This window comes from Nomascus leucogenys, chromosome 13, assembly GCF_006542625.1.
Source record: "Nomascus leucogenys isolate Asia chromosome 13, Asia_NLE_v1, whole genome shotgun sequence".
Classification (NCBI taxonomy): Eukaryota; Metazoa; Chordata; class Mammalia; order Primates; family Hylobatidae; genus Nomascus; species Nomascus leucogenys.
The window spans coordinates 15,391,843-15,414,520 of record NC_044393.1 but is presented as its reverse complement, the minus strand read 5'-3'; the positions used below and the strand labels follow the sequence as shown (position 1 = coordinate 15,414,520).

Genomic DNA, 22,678 nt, shown 5'->3' with positions numbered 1-22,678 from the left:
TACAGAGAGAAACGACAATCAGGCAGAGCCCATGCCACCAGGATCTTTGATTAAGCACAACCCACTGGCCTGCCCTTGGAGCTTCTGTCCTCACACAGAAATTCCAGACCACCCTCCCACACCTTCTCCATCGTTCTCCTGTCCTAAGGCCCTTGGAGGTGAGACCAGCACTCCAACCAGTCAATAGTTTAACAATCACAGGTGGGAGGGTGTGAAGTGACCTGGTGGTACATCTCGGTGCTGACCCTAGAAAAACACCCACACAAGTCCCCTAGGAAGGCAGGTCTGGGGCATTCTGTGGGTCGATCCCCAAAGCAGAGAGGCAGCACCTGCCAAGGAGGGCAGTGGGTGTCACTGCTCCTGGAGCGTCAGTACCCTGCCCACATCCCCGTCTAGGCCATGTCTCCAACCCTGTGCTGCACAATCGTCCCTCCCATTCCCCCCTGCAGATAAAGCCGAGCTGGGAGCCTGCTCCCAAACCCAGGTGTTTCCACAGCTTTCAGCAGACACATTCCACCTTGGTGCTTTCTGCCACTTCCACATACCAACCCATCGATCAACCACATTTTCCCTAAGTCAGCTCGCCTTTTTACTGAAATAATCATATTTAAAACTTTCCACCCCTCCTGTCAAGAGAAGATCTGTGTTAAATAAAAGGGAAAAGTGAAAAATCAGATGCATAATTTTTCAAAGAGAAAATGCTTTTCTTCCTGGTACCTACCCCTAGCATGGGTCTGCTCCTCCCACCCCTGCTCTTGCACTCTGCTGAGCCACCACCTCCTCAGCTCCCCGCCAGTGCCACCTTTGCCCCTGACAATCTGAGCTCCACTTGCAGCCACAGGACTTCGATCAGAAGCTTCCAGTGGCTCCCCATGGGTCCCTGCCAGGGGCCTCCAGGGCCTGGAACCCGTTACCCCACAGACCTCACTACCCAGCCCTCCCTCTCACTCACTGCTCCAGCCCCATCAGCTTCCATCTGCTCTTCCAATGCACCAGACACGGTCCCACTTCAGGGCCTTTGCCCTGGCTGCTTCCCCTGCCTGGAGCCCTCTTCCTCCAGAAATCCCCTTGACTCCCCCCTCATCTGCTTCGGGTCTTCACCCCGACTCACAGTGACATCTCCCTGACAGCCATCCCTCTGCACACTCTGGCCCCTTTCCCGGGTTTATAGAAACTTGTCTGTGCCACGCTCACCAGCACAGGCTCAGTGTGTGTCTTACTTCTGTATCTGCACATCGTCTGTCTCCTGCTCCCTCCCGCAACTAGATCTGAGATCTATGAATGGTAGGAACAGGATGCGTCCCCACGTGGGTGGATTCCCAGAGCCCAAACTGCCACCAAGCACAGAGTGGCACTCTGTAAACATCTGCCGAATGAATGAAGGTCCAGCTCGTGTCATGTGCCTCCAGCAATGGGTCCCAGCCATGGGAGACCAGGACAGTTCATGCCGCCCCAGCCCTCAGCCACCACTCAGCCTGAGAGGCAGGGCTGCAGGACACCCTGCCCTGGGACACTCACTCTTTGGCCTTGGTGGCCACCAGGAGGCGCAGAGGGCGGCGGGAGCAGAAGGACTGGTTGAGGATGGACTCCACCTCCGAAAAGGGCCGCAGGAACACCAGGTCCTCATTGATGGAGTAGATCTTCCTCCCCACCTGCAGGCCGGCCATCTGGGCAGGGGCAGCAGGGGACAGACGTGCACACTGGTTACTAAGCTCCTTCCCTCCTCACCAAGGAAGCTCAAATGCGTTCGGCAGAAGGGTGCTGGCCCAAGGGACCCGGCAGGACTGGGTGACTGTGTGCTGTCTGTGGTAAGCAGTTGAGGGGCACAAGGGACCTGGTTCTGCCTCATGAGACACAAAGGGAAGCTCATGGGAGGGCAGCTGGGAAAGGTATTCCTCCTGAGGGGAGACTCTGCTGGGGCCTGACCCTGTTGTGTAGGGACATGAGGGTCACACCGGGGTGGCCACCTTGTGTCTGTGGGGGCCTGGCCAAGAAAGATGAAGACCTGCTGACCTGCACCAAGATTCACAACTGCCTCCTTCCAATCGCTCACAACACTGGCAAGGTCAACCTAGCCGCTCCGGCCATGGGTATGTGGCTACTTGCAGCCCAAAGCATTCCTAATTGCCACAAGGGCAAGCCAGGCTCCAGCCAGCACAGCAGGTTCATCTCCCCCACCCACCTCCACATGCCCCAGGAGAAGCCAGAAGGCCCCAGGGCTGAATCCTCGGCCAGCCACACCCTCACTCTCCTAACCTATCCTCCTGTAGGCTTTGCATCAGACAGCAATGAGCTTATCTTATTCAAGTCACTGTAACTGGTTGCAGAAAACTGAGACACCTGCTTTTTTTCCTGTACCTCCCCCCACAGTGTCCAGCAGAGGGAGTGGTGGAACACACCAGGAGCAGAGCCCCGGGACTCTGCACTCACTCCCAGCTCCTGCAGCCACTGAGGACAGTGGGTCCTGGACTCAGTTTCTCCACGTGGGCAATGAAAGAAGAGGAGTCAGCGATCATTCCAGAATCTCCTGGGCTGGGCTGCCTCAAGGAGGGTGAAGAGATACACCCCGCTCTGCCACCTGCACACAGTCCCTGCCAGCTCCCCCGAGGGCCTCACCTCGGCCAGCGAGCCCCTCTGAACGGACTTCACCACCACAGCCTTGTTCTTCTCCTCAATGTCGAAGCCATAGTCCTCCTCCTGGGGCAGGATCTAGGGGCCCAGGGCAGAAAGAACCCAGTCAGGGAGTGAGGTGGGCCTGCGGCCAGTCCCATCACAGCCCCCACAGGACCATGACCTCATCCCAGGTCTAGTAGGGAAGTGGCCGGATCCAGGCCGGCGAGACAGAGCAAAACGCAAACAGCACCTGGCACAGAGCCGGTGCTCACTCTGTGCCTGCCACTGGCTTAACCAATCACACGGATCCAAAGGTGTCCAGCCACCAAGAACGTGGAGTCAGGGAGTTTAGGGAGGAGCGGTCCCACCCCAGGGCAGGATGGCAGGCATGCTAGAAACAGGTCTGGGGGTTCCCCAGTGCGGGGCATACAGGGAAAGGCACTCATTTGGTCAACAGACATTGACTGAGATGCTGCCCATCACACGGGCCGGGCAGTTCTCATGGGGGCTGGAGACACCATCTAGAACAAGACAAACAAGCCCAGCCCTGCTTAGTGCGGGAGGCCGACTATAAATGAATAAACAAAGAAATACAGGATGTGACGCAGGGAGTGTACATAGTTGGAATTAAAGCACTTAATGGGATAGGGCACGGCAAGGGGGCAGAGAAGGTGCTATCGGAGCTGAGGCCTGAACAAAATGAAAAACAAAACTTCATAAAGAGTGGAGGAACATGCTCCAGGCAGCAGGCACAGCACGTACAAAGGTCCTGAGGGAGACCCCAAGGCACTGGAGGATAAGAAAAGAGATCAGAAGGTCAGGCGCAATGGCTCACACTTGTAATCCCAGCACTTTGGGAGGCCGAGACAGGTTGATCGCTTGATCCCAGGAGTTCAAGACCAGCCTGGGCAACATAGCAAAACCCTGTCTTTATAAAAAATACAAAAATTAGCTGGGTGTGGTGGTGCAGGCCTGTTGTTCTAGACACTGAGGAGGCGGAGGAGAGGAGAGAGGAGAGAGGGGAGGGGAGAAAGGGGAAGGGAGGGGAGAGAGGGGAATGGAGGGGAGGGGAGGGAAGAAAGAAAGGGGAGGGGAGAAAGAAAAGGAAGGAAGGGCAGGCATGAGAGAGAGAGAAAGAAGAAAAGAAAAGAAAAGAGAAAAGAAAGGAGAGGAAGGAAGGAGGAAGGGAGGGAAAGAGGGAAGGGGAGGGGAGGGGACTGAGAGGTTTAATTTTATCCTAAGTGTGACGGGAAGCACTGGGGGACTTTACAGTGAGAGGAGTGAAATCAGAGGGAACAGCAGTCCCTGCAGTACTACGGGAGAGAAGTTAATGGAGCCGTCTTCATATGAGTCAGGATTCAGCTTCAACCCTGGCAGTGACCAGAAACCTAACCTCTGAGCCTCTGTCTTGACTGCCTGCTGCAGGCCACGCGTTAAGATGGGGGCTGCTGTGGGATATGCAGGATGAGTTGCTTCAGGAGGCCAACCTCTCTATACAGTGTACGGGGAGGGGACAGGAGAGGCAAGAGAACAGAAAGGGAGACCTGCAAGCCCAATCTCTTTTGTTAGGAGGGTAGTCTCAGCCAGTGATGCAACCTGACCTCTTGGCAGAGTTGCCCCCTACCACCTAGAATCCACCTATTCTGGTACTCCAAGCTGAGCCCCCTTCTCTGTGAATAGCCGGAAGGTCGCCCAGCTCCCATGCCTGTAGGGGGCTCTGGCAAGGAAGGGACAGCAGCTCAGCTGTGCTCCTACCAGCAGGCGCTTGGCCAGAATGTTCTCCACCAGCTTGAAGTCGTTGCGAAGCTGTTTGTTCTTGCTGCTGGTCCCCTCCATCTCCTCATCAGCATGAAAGCGGAAGTACTGGGACTCATCCCGGAACTCGCTCTTCTCCAGCACTGCAGATCCACAGATGTGCACTCAGTGGTCAGATTCACATGGGAAAGTTTCAGCCATGTTTGCCAACTGGCAGGCACAGGCTGGAACTAGGCCATGGACATGTTTGGTTTGGCAAACACTATTCTATTAAAATGGAATCATATGCCAACACTAACATATTAGGATATTTCACAAAGCGATCTGGCTTTCTGACTTCTCTTGAAAAGTCTGAACTTGCCTCACCTGCTATAAAAAGACATTAATATGTTACAAAGCCATAGTAATACACACAGTGTGGAAATGCAGTAGAAACAGATCAATAACCAGCAGAAGGGAATAGAAATCACATAAGAGGAGTAAGTGTTTGCAAGAACTTAGTCTATGATGATGATATATGATCACAGAGTATTCTGCAGATGGTGCATGGAAAACTGACTTGTCCGGGGGCCGGGGTTGGGGGGAAATTGAATCCCTACCTCACACCATATACAACAATAAACTAATGGATTAAAGACCTACGTATAAACAGTAAAACCAAAGCTAACAAAACTAAATATAGGATGACATCTTTGTCCTACAGAAGAAAAGGAGTCTGTGTATAAGACCCTCTTGTACTAGACTAAAATTAAGGACCTCCATTTGATAACAACTCCATATGTAGGTGGCAGATGTGAAGATAACTATAGTGTCCAAAACCAACAGGAATAAATATCTAGAATATGAAAACCTCTAACAAATCAACTAGAAAAAGCTCAGAAGCTCACAGACAAATGGGCAAAGGATATGAACAGTCAATTAACATAAGCAAACTCCAATGAGCAGCAATTTGTGAAAAGGCGCTCAGACCTCTCAGAATGAAATGATGCTGAGACACTTTAGATCAAAAGTTGGCAAACTCAGTCCCCGGAGGCCAAATCTGCTCCACTACCTGATCTTATGAATAAAGTTTTATTGGCACACAGCTACAGCCATTTGTATTTGTACTTGTATTATCTGCAGCTGCTTTTGAGCCACAAGGACAAAGTTGGATACTGTGACAGAAGCTGTATAGCCCACAAAGCCTAAATTGTTACTAAGTGGCCCTTTACAAAAAAAAATATACTGACCCTGGCCAGGGGCGGTGGCTCCGCCTGTAATCCCAGCACTTTGAGAGGTTGAGGCAGGCAGATTACCCAAGGTTAGGAGTCCCAGACCACCCTGAGACAACATGGAGAAACCCTGTCTCTACTAAAAATACAAAATTAGCTGGGCATGGTGGCGCATGCCTGTAATCCCAGCTACTCACGAGGCTGAGGCAGGAGAATTGCTTGAACCCCGGAGGTGGAGGTTGCAGTGAGCTGAGATCACGCCATTGCACTCCACCATGAGCAACAAGTGCAAAACTCCATCTCAAAAAATATATATATATACACATAAAATTTATAGTATGTATATAATATATATAATATATATAATGTGTGTGTGTATACACACACACACACACACACACACACACACACACACACACACTGACCCCTTTCTAGGACAAGCCAGGAAAATGAATAAAAATAACCAGTATCAACCAATTGGTGATCTGATCCCTGTAACTTACAACTTAACTGGGCACCTCCCAGTGTCAGGCACACTGGGGAGGCATGCTAAGTTCATCCACTCCTTGGATAAGGATTTGCTATGCCCCTTTCATAGATGGGGAGACTAAGACTCAGGCCCCTAGGTCACAGAGCCAGCAGGCAGCAGGCAGCAGAAGGGCCCTCAGCGAGCCTCCTTCCTCTCCTCCTCTCCCCACACTGCCCAAGTAGGCCTGTTAGATGAGGCAGGGCTGAGTATAAACAGTGCACAAAGGTGGAAATCAAGGCTCGGAGAGGTAAAGGCAGCTGTCGGAGGCCAGTGGGTGCCTGAAACAAGGGAAACCAGCTGCCTTAGCCATGAGACATCCCCCTTGTCCCTGAAGACAGAGGCTTTTTCTGAATGTGGTGACTCAGTGGAAAGCAGCCGGGGGCGTTTCTTTCTTTCTCCTTAGTTTTCCAGGACATTCCACCTGGAACTCTACCTGTTTTCAGCCCCTTTCTCAGGCCACCCCATTACCTTTTTGAGAAAACAGACACACAAATTGCCACCTTCCCCAGAGCTGGGGAGCCAGGCCCCAGGGGGCCGCTGGCTTCGACTCCACTATAAACATTAAGTTAGAAGATTCCAGGAGTGGGAGGAAGAATTGCAATATTGCATATTGGCCAAAATATTTGTGGAAAACAGTGTGGAATCCCTCAAGTCCACGAGCTCAGCCAAGCGAGCTACCGACCTCAATACCTTTCCCTCGAGGCTGCTGGTCCGGCTTTATAGGATACTCTCAGATCTGGGTTCAAATCCCTGCTCAGCCCCTTCCTGTCTTCATGCCCTTTAGCCTCTCCGAGACTCAGTTTCCTCGTCTACAAGAATAATAACAGGACCAACATGCTGGGGTGGCTGTGGGGATTAAATGGCAAGCCTCAGTTTCCCCATATGTGCCTAAAGCAAGAGGGCTGGACCCCAGGCCAGCCCTAAGGTGGGAATACCTTAGTGTCTGTAGGCTCAGTTCGGCCCCAGTTCGAGGTGCCTCAAAAGGTGCCAGAGGCCCCTCCCCATCGCCTATCGTGCACCTCACCCTGTATTTTGCTGCAGCCACAACCCTGGAATTGGCCCTTTCCTGTTTTAGCCTATTTTTGAGTTCGTGGCAGGGAACAGAGAAGCAGGGTCACGCCCTGCAATTTCTCTCCCTGAGAGGCCTTGAGGACATCAGGATTGCCTCAGAGTCACCGCCCAGCAGAATGTCCACAGCCAGCAGCCTTCCTGGAATAGCAGCTGGGGAGGACCCCTAATTACCCTCACCCACAAATGAGAGGTTGTGCCCAGCTGACTGGCGGGAGGCTCAGGGCTGTCCGAGGGCCCCGAGGGAAACAGAGCAGCTTCTGGGAATGAAGGACTTTGGTGAGATGAGGTAGATGCGTGAAAATGCCCTCGGCCGTCCAGACTGGTCCTTACCTGCCCACCTCAGCTGGGGAAACTGGAAGCTAAAGAGTGAGTCCTATTCCCACAGAACTCTGGGCATGCTGAGCGCACAGGAGAGGAATGCGAGGCCTCCAATGGAAAACTGGAGAAACTGAGGCCCAGAGAGGCGCATGGACCTATCGGGAGTCAGCTGAGTCAGGGACCTGCTGGCCACAAGGCAGGGGATAGACCCAAAGGCCTCCCAGCTCTCCAGCACATGGCTCACTCTGCCAAGGGAACTGCAAATCCAGCAGGCCGACCAGGGCTCAACAAACTATGGCCCGGCTGGGTGTGGTGGTGCACGCCTGTAATCCTAGCTACTCAGGAGGCTGAGGCAGGAGAATCACTTGAACCTGGGAGGCGGAGGTTGCGGTGAGCCGAGATCACGCCACTGCACTCCAGCCTGGGTGACAAAAGTGAGACTTCGTCTCAAAAAACAAACTATGGCCCACCACCTGCTTTTCTAAATAAAGTTTTATTGGCACATAACCCTGCCCATTTGTTTACATACTCTCTGTAGCTGCTTTTGTGCTACAAAGGCATAGCTAGAGTTAAGCAGCTGTGATGGAGTTTGCAGATCTCTGAGTTAGAACTGAAAAAGCCAACATCAGAAAGGAGAAATAGCCAAAAGGCCTTCCTGTGGCTCAGGGTTTTCTGAATCTGACCACTTCTAACCCCTTGCAACCACCAGGTCCCAGCCATATCCTCCTTCCCCTGGACTATCATGACCACCTCCTCGCTGGCATCCCTGCTTCCTTCCCCTGCACACACCACATGCACATGCGTGCACACACATACAAGTGTGCATGCACACACACACACACACGGGACTGTTATCTGTCCTGGTCATCACTCTGCTCCCAGAGCCTGGTACGGTGCCTGGAACACCAAAGACGCCACACGTGATGTCAGAATGAACAAAGACGGAAAGGAGGGATGGGATCCGCCTAACAGGGAGAGAACAGCCCCTTAAAAAAAAGAGAATCCGGCCGGGAGCGGTGGCTCACGCCTGTAATCCCAGCACTTTGGGAGGCCGAGGCAGGCAGATCACAAGGTCAGGAGATCGAGACCATCCTGGCTAACACGGTGAAACCCCAACTCTACTAAAAAATACAAAAAATTAGCTGGGTGTGGTGGCAGGTGCCTGTAGTCCCAGCTACTCGGGAGGCTGAGGCAGGAGAATGGCGTGAACCCGGGAGGTGGAGCTTGCAGTGAGGTGAGATCGTGCCACTGCACTCCAGCGTGGGCGACAGAGCAAGACTCTGTCTGAAAAAAAAAAAAGGGAATCCGAGCTAGGAGCAGAGTGATGATGGGGAGGAGCTATTTTAGCTGGGGTTGTGGGGAGGCCCTCACTGGGGAGGGGTCAACTGAGCAGAAACACTGAGTTACCTGCAGGGATGAGGCAGGCAGAGCACCCTGGCAAGGGAAACTGCAAGTGCAAAGGCTCTGAGGAATGTTCTAGAAACAGGAAAATGGCACCTTGGCAGGGGTTAAAGGTTTACCTGTCCTGCTGAAAGGACAGGAGACTCAGGGATCCCCCAGGGCCCTCAAGGGGAGAAGCTACATAGCACAGTAGTTGAATATGTAGCCTCTAAACCCACACGACCTGGGTTCTAATCCCGGTTCCAGACGGCCTGAATTCTAATCCCGACTCCAGACAGCCTGAATTCTAATCCCGGCTCCAGACCGCCTGAATTCTAATCCCGACTCCAGACAGCCTGAATTCTAATCCCGGCCCCAGACAGCCTGAATTCTAATCCCGACTCCAGACGGCCTGAATTCTAATCCCGACTCCAGACGGCCTGAATTCTAATCCCGGCTCCAGACCGCCTGAATTCTAATCCCGGCCCCAGACGGCCTGAATTCTAATTCCGACTCCAGATGGCCTGTGTTCTAATCCCGGCTTCTACTTGCCATGTAACCTTGAGAAAGTTTCTTAACTATCTGAGCTTCTATCCCCTCATCTATAAAATGGGGATGATGTTAATACCCACATCAAAGGGCTGCTGTAAGTATTAAACTAATACATATATGTGAAGTGTCTAGAGAGAGCCCAGGCACACAGAACACTAACTTTTGTTGTAATTTAAACCGGTGTCCATGGAGCCACTTCATCCTCCTTCTTGCCACCTTCTTCCCTCAGGAACATCTCAGAACTCACCCCCCAATATCTGCCTCTCTCCCAGTGGAAAGAAAAGCTACTTATCTGAGGGAGGAGGCCGGGGAAAGAGGCAGACATCCCAGGAAGGGCTTCCTGCCTCTCACATTCACAACCCACCTGCCCACTGTCCCACAGGGCACAGCTCTTCCTTCCCAACGGAGGCCTTCGGGCCAGGCCTGCCTCATCTGGCCTCACTGCCTACCCTGGAAGGCCACATCCCACCCAGGAAGAAGGGCACAGGAAACCCATGAGTTGGACTTCAAATCTAGCCCATGTCCTTCCAGCCATTTTGGTCCCCAGTGGACACCAGAAACCATTTCTCAACAGGTTCAGAACGGGAAGGGGAGGGAGGTGGGATTCGTGAGCCACTCCAAACCCCCAGGAGTCTAGAGAGCCACAGACCTGGCTTCAGTCCTCCCATACTACCCCAAACCATCAGCTCCAGGGAGCAAGGTCCCAGGGGCTGGGCTGCAGGTGGGGGTGGTTACCGTGGTGCATGAAGCCATTGTTGCACAGACCCACGCCAAGCGCCACCGCCTCCTCCCGAGTCTGGCAGTCTCCCTAGAATGGAACAAGAAGGGGAGGGTGTTAGGTGGGCAGCATCCGAGAGGCCGTGCATGGCCAGCGAGAAGCCCACAACCACCCAAGAAGGGAGGCTCCACGAGGGCCAGGGGTTGTCTGTTTTGTTTACTGCAGTAACCTCAAAACATGTTTGTGATTGTTATTTATTATTATTATTTTTTTGAGACAGAGTCTCACTCTATCGCCCAGGCTGGAGTGCAGTGGCACGATCTTGGCTTACTGCAAGCTCCACCTCCCGGGTTCAGGTCATTCTCCTGCCTCAGCCTCCCGAGTAGCTAGGACTACAGGCACCTGGCACCATGCCCAGCTAATTTTTTGTATTTTTAGTAGAGACAGCGTTTCACCATGTTAACCAGGATGGTCTCCATCTCCTGACCTCGTGATCCGCCCATCTCGGCCTCCCAAAGTGCTGGGATTACAGGTGTGCGCCACCATGCCTGGCCCCATTTGTGATTATTATTAATAAACTCCAAACAAGACTATTTTATTGTACTGTGACCAACACCACAAAGAAAAAATGGAGATTTTAAGTGGCAGACAATGTTGGTTGCCTAGCAACACCTTTCCCATTCCTGCCTGGTCAAGAAGCCCTCATCCATCTCCAGCCTCCCTTGCAGCTACAGGTGGCCAATGAGCTATAAGCAGAAATCACTGGTGGGATGCTCTGGCAAAACCCCTTGTCCCTGGCCCTTTCTTTCTCTTCCTCCTGCCTGGAACAAAGATGTGATGGCTGGAACTCTTACAGTCACTTCAGACTACAAGGTGCCCTCATGGCTGGAAACACACTAAGGAAGGCAGAGCAGAAAGACACAGAGTATGGTCCCCAAAGATATCAGGAGACACTCCAGCAGCTCTGAACCACCCACCTCTGGACTTCTCTCATGCTACAGAAACACAAACCCTAATTTGGCTCAGCTTCCATAATTGTGTCTCTAGTACTAGAAATCAAGTTCAATTGCTAACTGACCAAGCACCAGCTAAGACGACGACTGGGGAAGCCTACCAGGGGCTTCTGAAAAACACCTTCCCCCAGGTAAAAGGGAAAAGCACCACCACTCCTCCCTGCCTGGGATAAAGTCATGTGAGGAAGTGATGCTCAGAATGGTGGGGTGAAGAATGGAAGATTCTTCTGTCTGCTACTGAGCCCATAAACCAGCCCTGGAACCACCTAGCTCCATGCTTCTTGATAGGTGGCATCTCTGGAAGCCACTGTTCAGCTGGGTTTGTTATCCTGGCAAATGAAAATATTCCAAGCTGATACAATTTGAACCAAGGCAATGTGACTCATCTCAGGACTTCCCCAAGGAAGGGACATCCAACCCGAAACGTGAAGAATGAACAGGCACAGCCCGTGTGCTGGGCTCTGCGGGTTTGGCCTCTGGGGCCAACTCTCCCAGGTGGGATGTCATCTTGGCGGGGAAGTCGATCAAAGTTTGCGGCCCTCCTGGGTCAGGCTGAGGCCAAAGGGATGCTCCCTGCCCCAGGAACAAGACACTTGAGTGGAGGACCCCAAGGACAAGGAACAGCAGCGCTGATTGTCCCCTGCAGCGATGTGCTGGACAGAGCCCCCACGTGCTAGCTTCTCAGCATTTCCCGGTGCCAGTTCTTCCTAAGGCCTCCTAGGCCTGCCCTGACTTTCTGAGTGCCCCACCTCCCTTCAATGAGTCATCTTCTTTATTCTCCCTTCAATTAGCCAGGGCCTGTTTCTGTTGCTTACAACCCAAATACACTCAATACATCCAGGCCAAGTGTGTGACGTGTGTGTGTGTTCACACGTATGTGCAGGTGGGGGGGACTGTCAAGCAGAAGAAACAGCAGGGGCAAAGGTCTGGAAATGGGCAGAAGCTTGGAGCGCAGAGGAACAAGAAGGCAGCATGGCCGGCCAGGGGAGCACAAGCTGAGTCAGGCCCGTGGAGGCCAGGAGCCGGCACTGCTGTGTCCCTGCTCAATCCTAAGTGCTGGGAACGGGGCTGACCTAGAGTCCCTGCTCAAAAACTGTCTGCTGATTTAATAAAAGAGTGGTCAGCAGGGGCCAGATCGTGTAGGAGCTCGCAGCCAGGTCAATGAGCTTGAACTCCAAAGAGACAGCCACAGGCACCACCTTGTCTCACTGAAACGCCTCCCAGAATGAGGAGCCCTGGGAGGCCCCGCCTGTCCCCTCCCGTCCACAGCCAGAGGGGATTTTCCAACCAGAGGAGACAGGGGTGCTATTCAGAGGCAGCAGGACTCGGCCCTGGGCAGAAGGCCTGGGGCAGAGCCTCTGGCCTTGGCATTTCACCACACTGCCTGCCCTGGCTGACTCCATAAAGACACATTTCTCCCACGGGACCCCAAGCCAGTGGCTGGAGGGCCTGCGGGTTGGGACCCCTGCCAGGGGAGGTGGCGATGAGAGGCCATATCCAGAGCAGCCGCCCCCGCGCCATGAGGGGCCGGTGGTGGGGGGGCCAGCAGGGCCCAATGGCGGCAGGCCCTAGCTCTGCAGATGGGAGGCCCGGCAGGCAGCTGGAGCCACCTGGCCTTCTGAGGCGCTCACAGTCCCAGCCTCCCCACAGGGTCCTGGAGCTCCTAAAGCTAGGCCAGCAGGGACTCTCAGGTCAACAGTGATACACAAGGTCCGGATGTGCCACCTGAACAGGAAGCCCTGCCACCTCCCTGCAGCCCTCTCAGGATGCAATTTCTCCCCTCCCAGAGGAAGCCGCCGCACACGAGACCCCTGCAGCCTCCTCCGCCATGCTTCCCTGCCTTGACCCCCCCACCTGCCCGCCCACCCCCAGGTGCCCTCTGCACACCTTAAGGCCTTTGCACTTGTCCTTTCCTGCACATCTGGAATGCCCTGCCCCAGCTTTGCAGGTCTCAGGGCCATGCCACCTCCTCGGAGAGTCCCATCCTTCCCATCCTTAACTACCCAAAAGTAGCCCCCCAAACATTCCTCCACCCGTCCTCTCAATAAACGCTCACCGGTCACACACACTCTACCCTGCAAGGCATCTGTGCCACCCTGTCCCAGTCTGAAATTAACTCACCCATGTATACATTTTGCTTAAGGTCTGCTGTCCACCGGGTGTAAGCTCCATGCGGGCAGGGACGCTGCCTGCCATGTTCACCTCATCATCCCACATCAAAATTCAAAGTCTAGTACTTGGTGGGGCACAAAAAGTGGAAGGAAGGGAAGAAAAGGGATGTGATGGGAGAGGGGAGAAGGGACAGAAAGAAGAGAGAAGAGAGGACCTAGTTTGGAAACTGATTCTGAACTCACCTCCCTGTCTCGGTCTCTGTCTCTCTAAAGTGGTGAGGAGAGTGTCTCCATCCCACCGAGTTCTCGTGAGGATTGAATGAGACGCTCTGTACAATACCCTCGGCCCAAAGCCTGGCACACAGGCAGCATTTGATAAATGTCAGCTGTTCCTGATTAGTTATTTTTTCACTGGAGAGAACCACTGAGGAATGAAGATGGAGGAGGCAAAGTGGGGTGGAGAAACGGTGTAATGGGGGAAAGAGGTGTGAGTTACACAGGACCCCAGACAGCCTCTTTACCCATGAATTCCGAGACCCCATAAAGATGCCCAAGGATGCCTCTCACCGACCCACCACGTACAAGGAGTTGCGGGATTTCACTCAGACTGTACGGTTGACCTGGAAACAATCACTCTTATTAACCCCACTCAACAGAGGAGGAAACAGAGGCACAGACACACTTGGCAGTTGTTCAAGCTTACACAGTAACAATGGAGACTGCCCAGAGCTGGACACTCCCTGCCACCATGCCATGGAGAAGGTAATTGAGGCTGAGAGGGGAGGTTAGTTGCTTAGGGTTGCAGCCAAGTTTCCTGTTCCCATTTCTCCTGCGTCTCTTCTCCCAGTACCTCAGAGAGCTGCCAGCCTGACCCCCGCCTCTCCTACCCCGACCCCTCTCTGCCCCTGCCCCTACTGAGAACCCTGCTGCCATCAGTACCTGCCATCTTCCTGGTCGTGGGAGCCCACATGGCGGGCATTCCGGGCACATTTCTGCAGAGCCAGCATGGGAGCATGCAGATCTGTGCCCGCCCCACACCTGGCTCCTTGGCCTGGCCTCTGCTCTCTCCCGCTCAGCCTGCTGACCCCCTGCCCTGCATGTGACAGTCGCAGCCTGGGGCATCCTGGAGCCCAAGTGACAAAGACCCAGAAATCACCCAGTGGAAAGGTGAAGAGAGCGAACTCCAGAGCTGGCTTCCCCCAGTTCAAAGCCCCGCTCTGCCCTGGCCACGTCCTTGGGCAATCCCTTAACCTCTCTGAGCTTCCTTTCCTCATCCATATTTTTATTTCATTCTCCGATTTGCCCTTGATTCTCCTAGGCCTCTGACACCCCTAAGAGGTGGTCTCTGCTCAGACTCAATCAGCGATCATTAATACAGAGCGTTATGATTGTTATTGACTGTGAAGGCATCAGGACAACCCCTGCCACACACAAACACACAGAGGATCCTGATGGCTGTGTGCCCTGGGGCAAGTCACATAACCCAAGCCTCAGTTTCTTCATCAGTAAAATGGGAACAACTGCATTTGTCTCAAGTTGTTCTGAGGATTAAATAAGACAATGCACCAAGCCAATCCGGAGCTGATAGAGAGTACAAGTTGTCTCTCCAAGGGCCAATGCCCACCTCATCCTCAGAGTTTAAAGAACTCTGATTGTCTGAATAGTGCCTAGCAAGCCCCTTCTCGAAGTCACAAGAAATGAATCCCGAGGAATTCTAAGCCACTATCAGCAATTCTGGTTCTCTTCCCCAGGGGCTGGTTTAGGGGTGTATGTCAGACCCATCTGGTCAATGAGACCTAAGGAAAAGACTATGCAGGGGAAGAGAGGACTGTAGGAAGTTTCCTCCCCTAACACACAGAAAGAAAAAATGTTCTCCAACGGGACAGGCTTTGACCATAGTTCTGTGCAGATGTGATGTCTGGTGCCATGGCTGCCACACTGTGACTGTGAGGCGACTCACGAGAAGCTACGAGGATTGCAGAACAGAAAGGCAGGAGACGCCTGGGTATGGACAGCATTGTTGAGCTCTAGGACCACAAACTCCAGACAATGAATTATGTGAGAGAAGAATATCTTACTAATAAGTCAGGTTTCCTGTTATATGCAGCCAAACGCATGTGTAACTGATCCAGCAGGGATTCAATCAACGTTTTATTTTAAGGGGTAGAATAACCTAGAGTTAGAAATGACGTGTCCAAAGCAAAAATACCCTCCTGCCCTACACAATTATGTGTTCTTCCCACTTGCCTGCTAAGATACAAGGTGGGGGTGACTCCTGAAATCAAGACGGGCTGTAACCACGCTCCAAGGTCACACCCTTGTCACCGATCTCTCCCGCACAGAGAGACCCATGCAGGCACACCCTCCTCCCCTTTCCCTGACCCAAGCCAAAGGCCAGGTGCCTTTCCAACCATCTCCTGGAAGTCATCCTCCTGCGTCGGTTCCAGTTACCCACCCTGTGTCCCCACACCAGACCAAGCCACAGAGAGGCTGCTGAAGTGGATGGACACATTCCACGGTCAGCAACAGCCTTTGCTCCACATCCTCCCCCTGCCTCCACTTGCAACAAGACGCGGGTGCCTGGGGTTGGGGGGCTCAGGACAGAGTGACAGTGACGCAAGCTACTCTAAGGGGCCTTTGGCCAAGCCCACAACTCCTCAGCCAGCACTGGCCATGAGAAAACCCCCCGCATGCCCAGCACCAGCCACCAACACTGGAAGTGGCTTTTACTGGTTCCTCCTCCTCCAGTCTCTAATGCTGGAGTGTTCCAGGGTGAAGACCTGAGCCTCCTGCACACCTGCCTCTTTCACAGCCTCCCAGCTCAGTCAATGGTAGCTCAAGCCAAAAGCTTTGGAGTCATTCTCTGCTCCTTTCTGTCTCTCACCTCCAACACCCTACTCACCCATGAGCAACCCATTAAGTCCACCTTCAAAACATCCAGAATCCGACCACTTCTCCTGCCACCCCCACCACCCTGTTCTCAGCCAGCATCTTCCCCTGCCTGGAATTCTAGTGTTGCCTCTTCCTGCCCTCCCTGCTGCCAGCATCACCCCTAAAGTCTCCACACAGAGCCGGAGGGTCTGTCTGAACTGAAGCCACATGCACTGCTCCTGTGATCAGAGCCCTGCAGTGGTCCAGGCCCTTCTAGGGGTGGACACGGCCTGGCATGGTGTGCCCACGCGGCTTCCTCACCACTCCTCTCCCCTCACTCCATCCAGCCGCCCTGGCCCCCTCTCTGTGCCCCAGACATACCTGGCTCGCTCTGCCTAAGAGCCTCTGAGCTGCTGCTCCCCAGATGTGGCCCGGGCTCGCTCCCCACCTCCCTTAGCCCTCTGCTCAAATGTCCCTGCTTAGTATGGCCATCCCTGACCCCCTGTGTAAACTGCACCACCCCACCCACGTGAAGGGGAGATCCCCTGCCCCTGCTCCCACACCGTCCCCTCCACCACACTGCACCTAGCACCAGCAGGCATGTGATGTATTCCACTTATTCTTATTTATTAAGATAAGTTATTAAATTTAATAATTTAATAATTAATAAATTATTATTAAAATAAATATTATTTATTAAGAATAAGTGGAATACATCTTCTATCCTCACCAGAACGTAAGATCTGGGAGAACAGGAGCTTTTGTCTGTCTCGTTCCCTGCTATGTCTCTAGAACCAAAAACAGCCCCTGATACACGGCAGGTGCTCAAAAATAATCTAAAAAAAAAAAAAAAAGGTTAGCTAATGAGCTCGCTTGTCTAACTTCCCTACACTCTCTTCTAACCTGTGTCAAATGTCACCAAAAGCTGACAAGGAGCGGACTCTGCAGTGGGGGCTGCCTGAGGTCTGGGTGTGTGTGTAAAGCCCACCCTCTCCCCTGCCCATCTGCTGGAAAGACCCATGGCATTTCGCATGCCCGAAGAGAAAGTCATTTTCCCCACACACTCTTGCCCATCTTCCCATCTCCACAAACGATATTTCCATCGGCCTACTGCACCCAAACCCCAGGGCTCATCCTTGATTCCCAGCCATTCCCACAGCAGTGCAGCCCGTCTCTTCCATCTCCAAATACCTCTCAGACCCGACATCCTGTTGTCTCTGTGAGCCAACCCACCCTGAGTTAGGTGTGGGACTCACCCTGGGAGCAATGCCTCCCCTATGCTTTGACACCAACAGGCAGCTCTGGGCACCGAAGGAGCTTGGCAAATATGAGGCCCCAGAAACGTCCACAGCAGTAAGAAGTGGGCAGCTCTGAGAGCCCTGAAACCCAGGCTCCTCTGGGCTCTGAATGAAGCACCTAAACCACAAAAGAAACCCCCACATGGCACCCCTGTCACCTATTTGTAGCACATTCAGAAGGCGGGACTCTGTGCAGATTGCTAACCCCCCCCACCTCTGTTGTTTCCTGGTCTTACTGGTCTGGTGGTCCCCAAATCCTTGCACAATTTCTTTAGTCTTCTATATTGCATGTAATCTTGGGCCACCTTGAATCTTTTGTGAAAGAGATGAGGAATCGTAGTAATAGTTACGTTTATTGAGCAATTACCATTCGAAGCACTTTACACAATTATCTCATCAAAACCTCAAAACAATCTAAAGGGGAAAGTATTGGTTTTAGCTTCATTCTACAACTGAGGCCCGGACAGGCTGAGCAACTTGTCCAAGGTCACTAACCTAGGAAGTAGCAAGGCTAGGACTTGAACCCACATCTGTCTGGCTATAAAAGCATGAGTTCTGGGCTGACTGCATGTGATTCTCAGGAGGGCTGGGGAATGTGGTACAATGGTTAGCAGCTCTGCCCTTCACAGATATGCAAATTGGAATTCAAATCCAGATATTTCAAGACCTCCCAGGACATAGGGTCCCATATCATAGCAAACATATTAAAATGCACCCATATTTCACATTTGATACATTCTTTGGGCTAGACAGCTTATTTTCAAGGATGTTTCTCAACTTTCTTTTGAAGTTATTTGGTGCCGAAAAACATTCACTTTAAAAATTGGCTGTGATTTATCAGCACATATCGGGAATTTGTGCAACATGAGAAAATCCAGGCCGCAAATTGTTTTTGAATGAAGTTTTTATGAATGTTTAATTTAACAATTAATGAGGCCAACATAAAGCTGCACTCTGTAGATGTTTAAACATTTATCCATTTTTATTTCACAGGTTTCTTCTCATCTTTGGGAGCCAATGTGTTCTTTTTACAGACCACAAATGGATATTCTTGAGGACTCCCTGAAAAATTCACAGAACCGAGGCACAGTGGGTGAGTCCCAGCTTCGCCACTATGAAGCTGTGCACCCTTGGGCCAGGCACTCAGCCTCTCTGGGCCCACTTCCCCATCTGCAAGTAGGTTAGAGGACCCAATAGGATAATGCACAATGCCTGGTGGGGCCTTATCCAGAGTAAGCATCCATGATCCTGAGCAATAAAGGAGAACAGATAGGCAACAGGCCTGTATGTGGCACCTGAATGGAGCAAACACCTTCGGGATATTGCACCAAAATTGATGCATAGATTTTCTAAGCTTCTGGTCAGCCCCTACCCACTGGGAACTTTTTTGAAAGGATTAACTTGGCAAACTCCAAACAGAGGCTCCAGTTTGGTACCAGGATAAAACCATCTTGTCCTAGTTTGCCCAAGACAAACCTAGTTTTAAAACTGAAAGAAAGCCCTAGTGTGGAAGCAACCCCTGCGTCTATTGAGGGATGAATGGATAAACAAAATGTGGTACAGACATACTGCTACGGTTTGAATGCTTTTGTCCCTTCCAAAATTCATGTTGAAATGTGATCCCCAATACCACAGGATTGAGAGGTATGGCCATCAGGAGGGGACTGAGTCAGGAGGGCATTAGGCATCCCTTAGAAGTGGGTGTGACACAGGGAGTCTGCCCCTCCTATCCCTTTCCCCACGGGAGGACACAGCAGCAAGGCAGCATCTTGGAAACAGACGGCAGCCTTCGACAGACGCCAAACCTGCCGGCACCTTGGTCTGGAACTCCCAACCTCCAAAACTGTGAGAAGTTTCTGTTCTTTATAAGTTACCCAGTCTCAGGTATTTTGTTATAGCAGCACAAATGGACTAACACACAATCAATGGAATATTATTCAACCTTAAAAAGGAAGGAGATTCCAACATACGCTACAACATGGATGAGCCTTTAGGATGGATGCTAAGTAAAATAAGCCAGGCACAAAAGGATAAATACCATACAATTCCACTGCTATGAGGTAGAGTAGTCAAGTTCATAGAGACACAAAGTAGAATGGTGCTCATCGGGACTGGAGGAGGGGTAGTGGGGAGTTGAATGGGAACAGAACTTCAGTTTGGGAAGATTAAAAGAGGTCCGTGGATGGATGGTGGTGACGGTTGTACAACATTATCAGTGAATTTAATGCCAATGAACTATCCACTTAAAAATGATCAAGATGGCCAGGCGTGGTGGCTCATGCCTGTAATCCCAGCACTTTGGGAGGCCGAGGCGGGCAGATCACAAGGTCAGGAGTTTGAGACCAGCCTGGCCAACATGGTGAAACCCCGCCTCTACTAAAATTACAAAAATCAGCTGGGTGTGGTGGCGTGCGCCTGTAATACTAGCTACTTGGGAGGCTAAGGCAGGAGAATTGCTTGAACCTGGGAGGCAGAGGTTGCAGTGAGCTAAGACTGCACTACTGCACTCCAGCCTGGGTGCCAGAGCAAGACTCTGTCTCAAGAAAAAAAAAAAAAAGATCAAGATGGTAAATTTTATGTTCTGTGCAGTTTGCCGCAATTAAAAGCAATAAGAGAAAATTTTTAAACAAAACAAAAAGCTCCACACTGATGGACAAAGCAGAACACTGGTCACACAACCCTGAGGAGGCCCTCACCTGAGCCAGCAGCCAGTCCACCAGCTTGCTCCCAGGAAGCACTGACTTGTAGGTCTTCAGGTGGTAATCACGGTCTCTGTGGAGAAGGTGAGCGCACAGTGAGCAGGGCAGGGCGGGGAGGACAGAGGTAGGGGTGGTCCTGACTTCCCTGCAGGACATGCCCACGAGTCAAGGATCTCCAGGCTCTCTAGGCACTGGGCAGGGGTCCAAGTCTCAGCCCAGACTCCACACGTCACTTGCAGTGTGACCGAGGGCAGGGCTGTTCCAAACCAGGCCTCCTTCCACCTACAGAGTGGGAGACAGGAGGCAGCAGCTTCAGGGCTCTGGAAACTTTCTGTCTCTAGCCCAGGAGATCTCAGCTGGGGGTGATTTTGCCCTCAGGGTATGTCTGGAGACATTTTTGGCTGTCAAGAACTGGTGGGGCTCGGGCAAGGGTGCTGCTGGCATCCCGTGTGTAGAGGCCGGGGATGCTGCTGAAGATCCTACAATGCCAGGCAGCCCCCAACAGAGACTTATCCTGGCTACGACGCCACCTGCGCTGAGGCTGGGGAGCCATGTTGACTCTCACAGAGTGGCAGGGGAGACCCTCCATTCTTTCCTTTCCTTTTTCCCTTTTGTTTTGTGGTTGGCATTGATGCGTTTAAACCAAACCGATGTGGAAAGCCCCTGCAGGGGGCTGGTGTGGTCTATCAGTGCCGAGCAGTGCAGAGGCCTGTAAGTTTCACAGTTCTTTCCTGAGGTAACTGCCCTGGCCTGTGACAGCATCTGAATCCCTGCCGAGCCTGGATCCCATGGGTTCTGCTAACCTTGCAGCTGAACTGCAACAACTTCTCAGCCTCTGAAGCTGCAACAAAAACGCACTTCTGTGGCCAGTCCATGTCAAGGCTGATAAAGTCTAGTTGGAAGATTTCTCTCAGGCTTTAGGACTTGGGGGGGTCTGACAGGCTCCACGTGCAGTTGGTGGGGGTCTGCTACCTTCCCCAGCTGCTTCCTTCTTTGAGGCTGGCCAAGGAGCCCCGCCTGCCTTCTGGGGCTTGCACAAGAGCAGCAGCAGAGGAGCCCGGGAGGGCGGAGGCAGGATGGCAGATGAAAGTGGTTCCCAGGGCCTGACATCCCATGGGGCCAGCAAATGCCAGGAAATGGTCCTTCGTCTTCACTATTCCGAGAGGTGATAAGAGCTATCAGGTCAGAGGGACAGAAAAATCTGCAGCTGGGATAAGAAGCAGGTCACCCTCTCTCCCTTCATCCACAACTGTGAGCTTTGTGGTAAAGAGAATAACCAATCTCTGGCGTTCATTATACAATGCCAGGAGCCATTCAAAGCACCTTCCGTGAATTTAATCCTCACGACAACCCAAGAGGTGAGAGCTATTCTTATGTACCCTTAACAGATGCAGAAACAGAAGCAAAAGAAGTTAATCATCTTTCAACATTCACTGACAAGCTTTTACTGAGTCCCTAGGCCTCCACTCTCCAATAGGTAGCCATTTTAATTTAAATTTCAATCAATTAGACCAGGCACAGTGGCTCACACCTGTAATCCCAGCACTCTGGGAGGCTGAGGCAGGCAGATCACTTGAGATCAGGAGTTTGAGAGCAGCCTGGCCAACATGGTGAAACCCCATCTCTACTAACAATATAGAAATTACCCAGGCATGGTGGTACATGCCTGTAATCCCAGCTACTCGGGAGACTGATGCAGGAGAATCGCTTGAATCCAGGAGGCAGAGGTTGCAGTGAGCCGAGATCGTGCCACTGCACTTCAGCCTGGGCAACAGACCAAGACTCCATCTCAAAAAAAAAAAAAAAAACCCCACCAAACATATAAAAAAAAAAAAGGCCAGGTGCGATGGTTCACGCCTGTAATCCCAGCACTTTGGGAGGCCAAGGCAGGTGGATCACTTGAAGTCAGGAGTTCGAGCCCAGCCTGGCCAACATGGTGAAACCCCGTCTCTACTAAAAATACAAAAATTAGCCAGGCCTGCACCTGTAATTCCAGCCACTCAGGCAGCTGAGGCATGAGAATCGCTTGAACCCGGGAGGTGGAGGTTGCAGTGAGCCAAGACTGTGCCACTGCACTCCAACTTAGGGGACAGAATGAGGCTCTGTCTCAAAAAAAAAAAAATTAGCTAGGCATGGTGGTGCACGCCTGTAGTCCCAGCTACCTGGGAGGCTCAGGTGGGAGGACTACCTGAGCCTGGAGGTTGAGGCTGCAGTGAGCTGTGACTGCACCACTGCAATCCAGCCTGGATAACGGAGCAAGACCCTGTCTCAAAAAAAAAAAAAGAAGAAGAAGAAAATTAAAATGAAGAAAGGAAGCTGATATGGTTTGGCTATGTCCCCACCCAAATCTCATCTTGAATGGTAGCTCTCATAATTCCCACATATTGTGGGAGGGACCCGGTGGGAAACAACTGAATCGTGGGGCAGTTCCCCCATACTGTTCTTGTGGTAGTGAATAAGTCTCACAAGATCTGATGGTTTCATAAGAGGAAACTCCTTTCACTTGGCTGTCATTTTCCTTTCACCTGCCATGTAAGAC

General features: G+C 52.1%; 1 protein-coding gene across 2 annotated transcripts in view; it reads right to left on the bottom strand.

The window, feature by feature from the left end:
- Window positions 1-22,678, bottom strand: part of PREX1 (phosphatidylinositol-3,4,5-trisphosphate dependent Rac exchange factor 1) — a 204,883-nt gene that overhangs the window by 31,292 nt on the left and 150,913 nt on the right. For both annotated transcript variants that reach the window (XM_030825397.1, XM_030825398.1), the window contains 5 exons: window positions 20,137-20,212; window positions 10,165-10,237; window positions 4,369-4,511; window positions 2,617-2,709; window positions 1,519-1,667 (listed from right to left, as the gene is read on the bottom strand). In XM_030825397.1, the coding sequence (XP_030681257.1) occupies window positions 1,519-1,667; window positions 2,617-2,709; window positions 4,369-4,511; window positions 10,165-10,237; window positions 20,137-20,212 (534 nt within the window). The remainder of the gene's footprint in view (window positions 1-1,518; window positions 1,668-2,616; window positions 2,710-4,368; window positions 4,512-10,164; window positions 10,238-20,136; window positions 20,213-22,678) is intronic.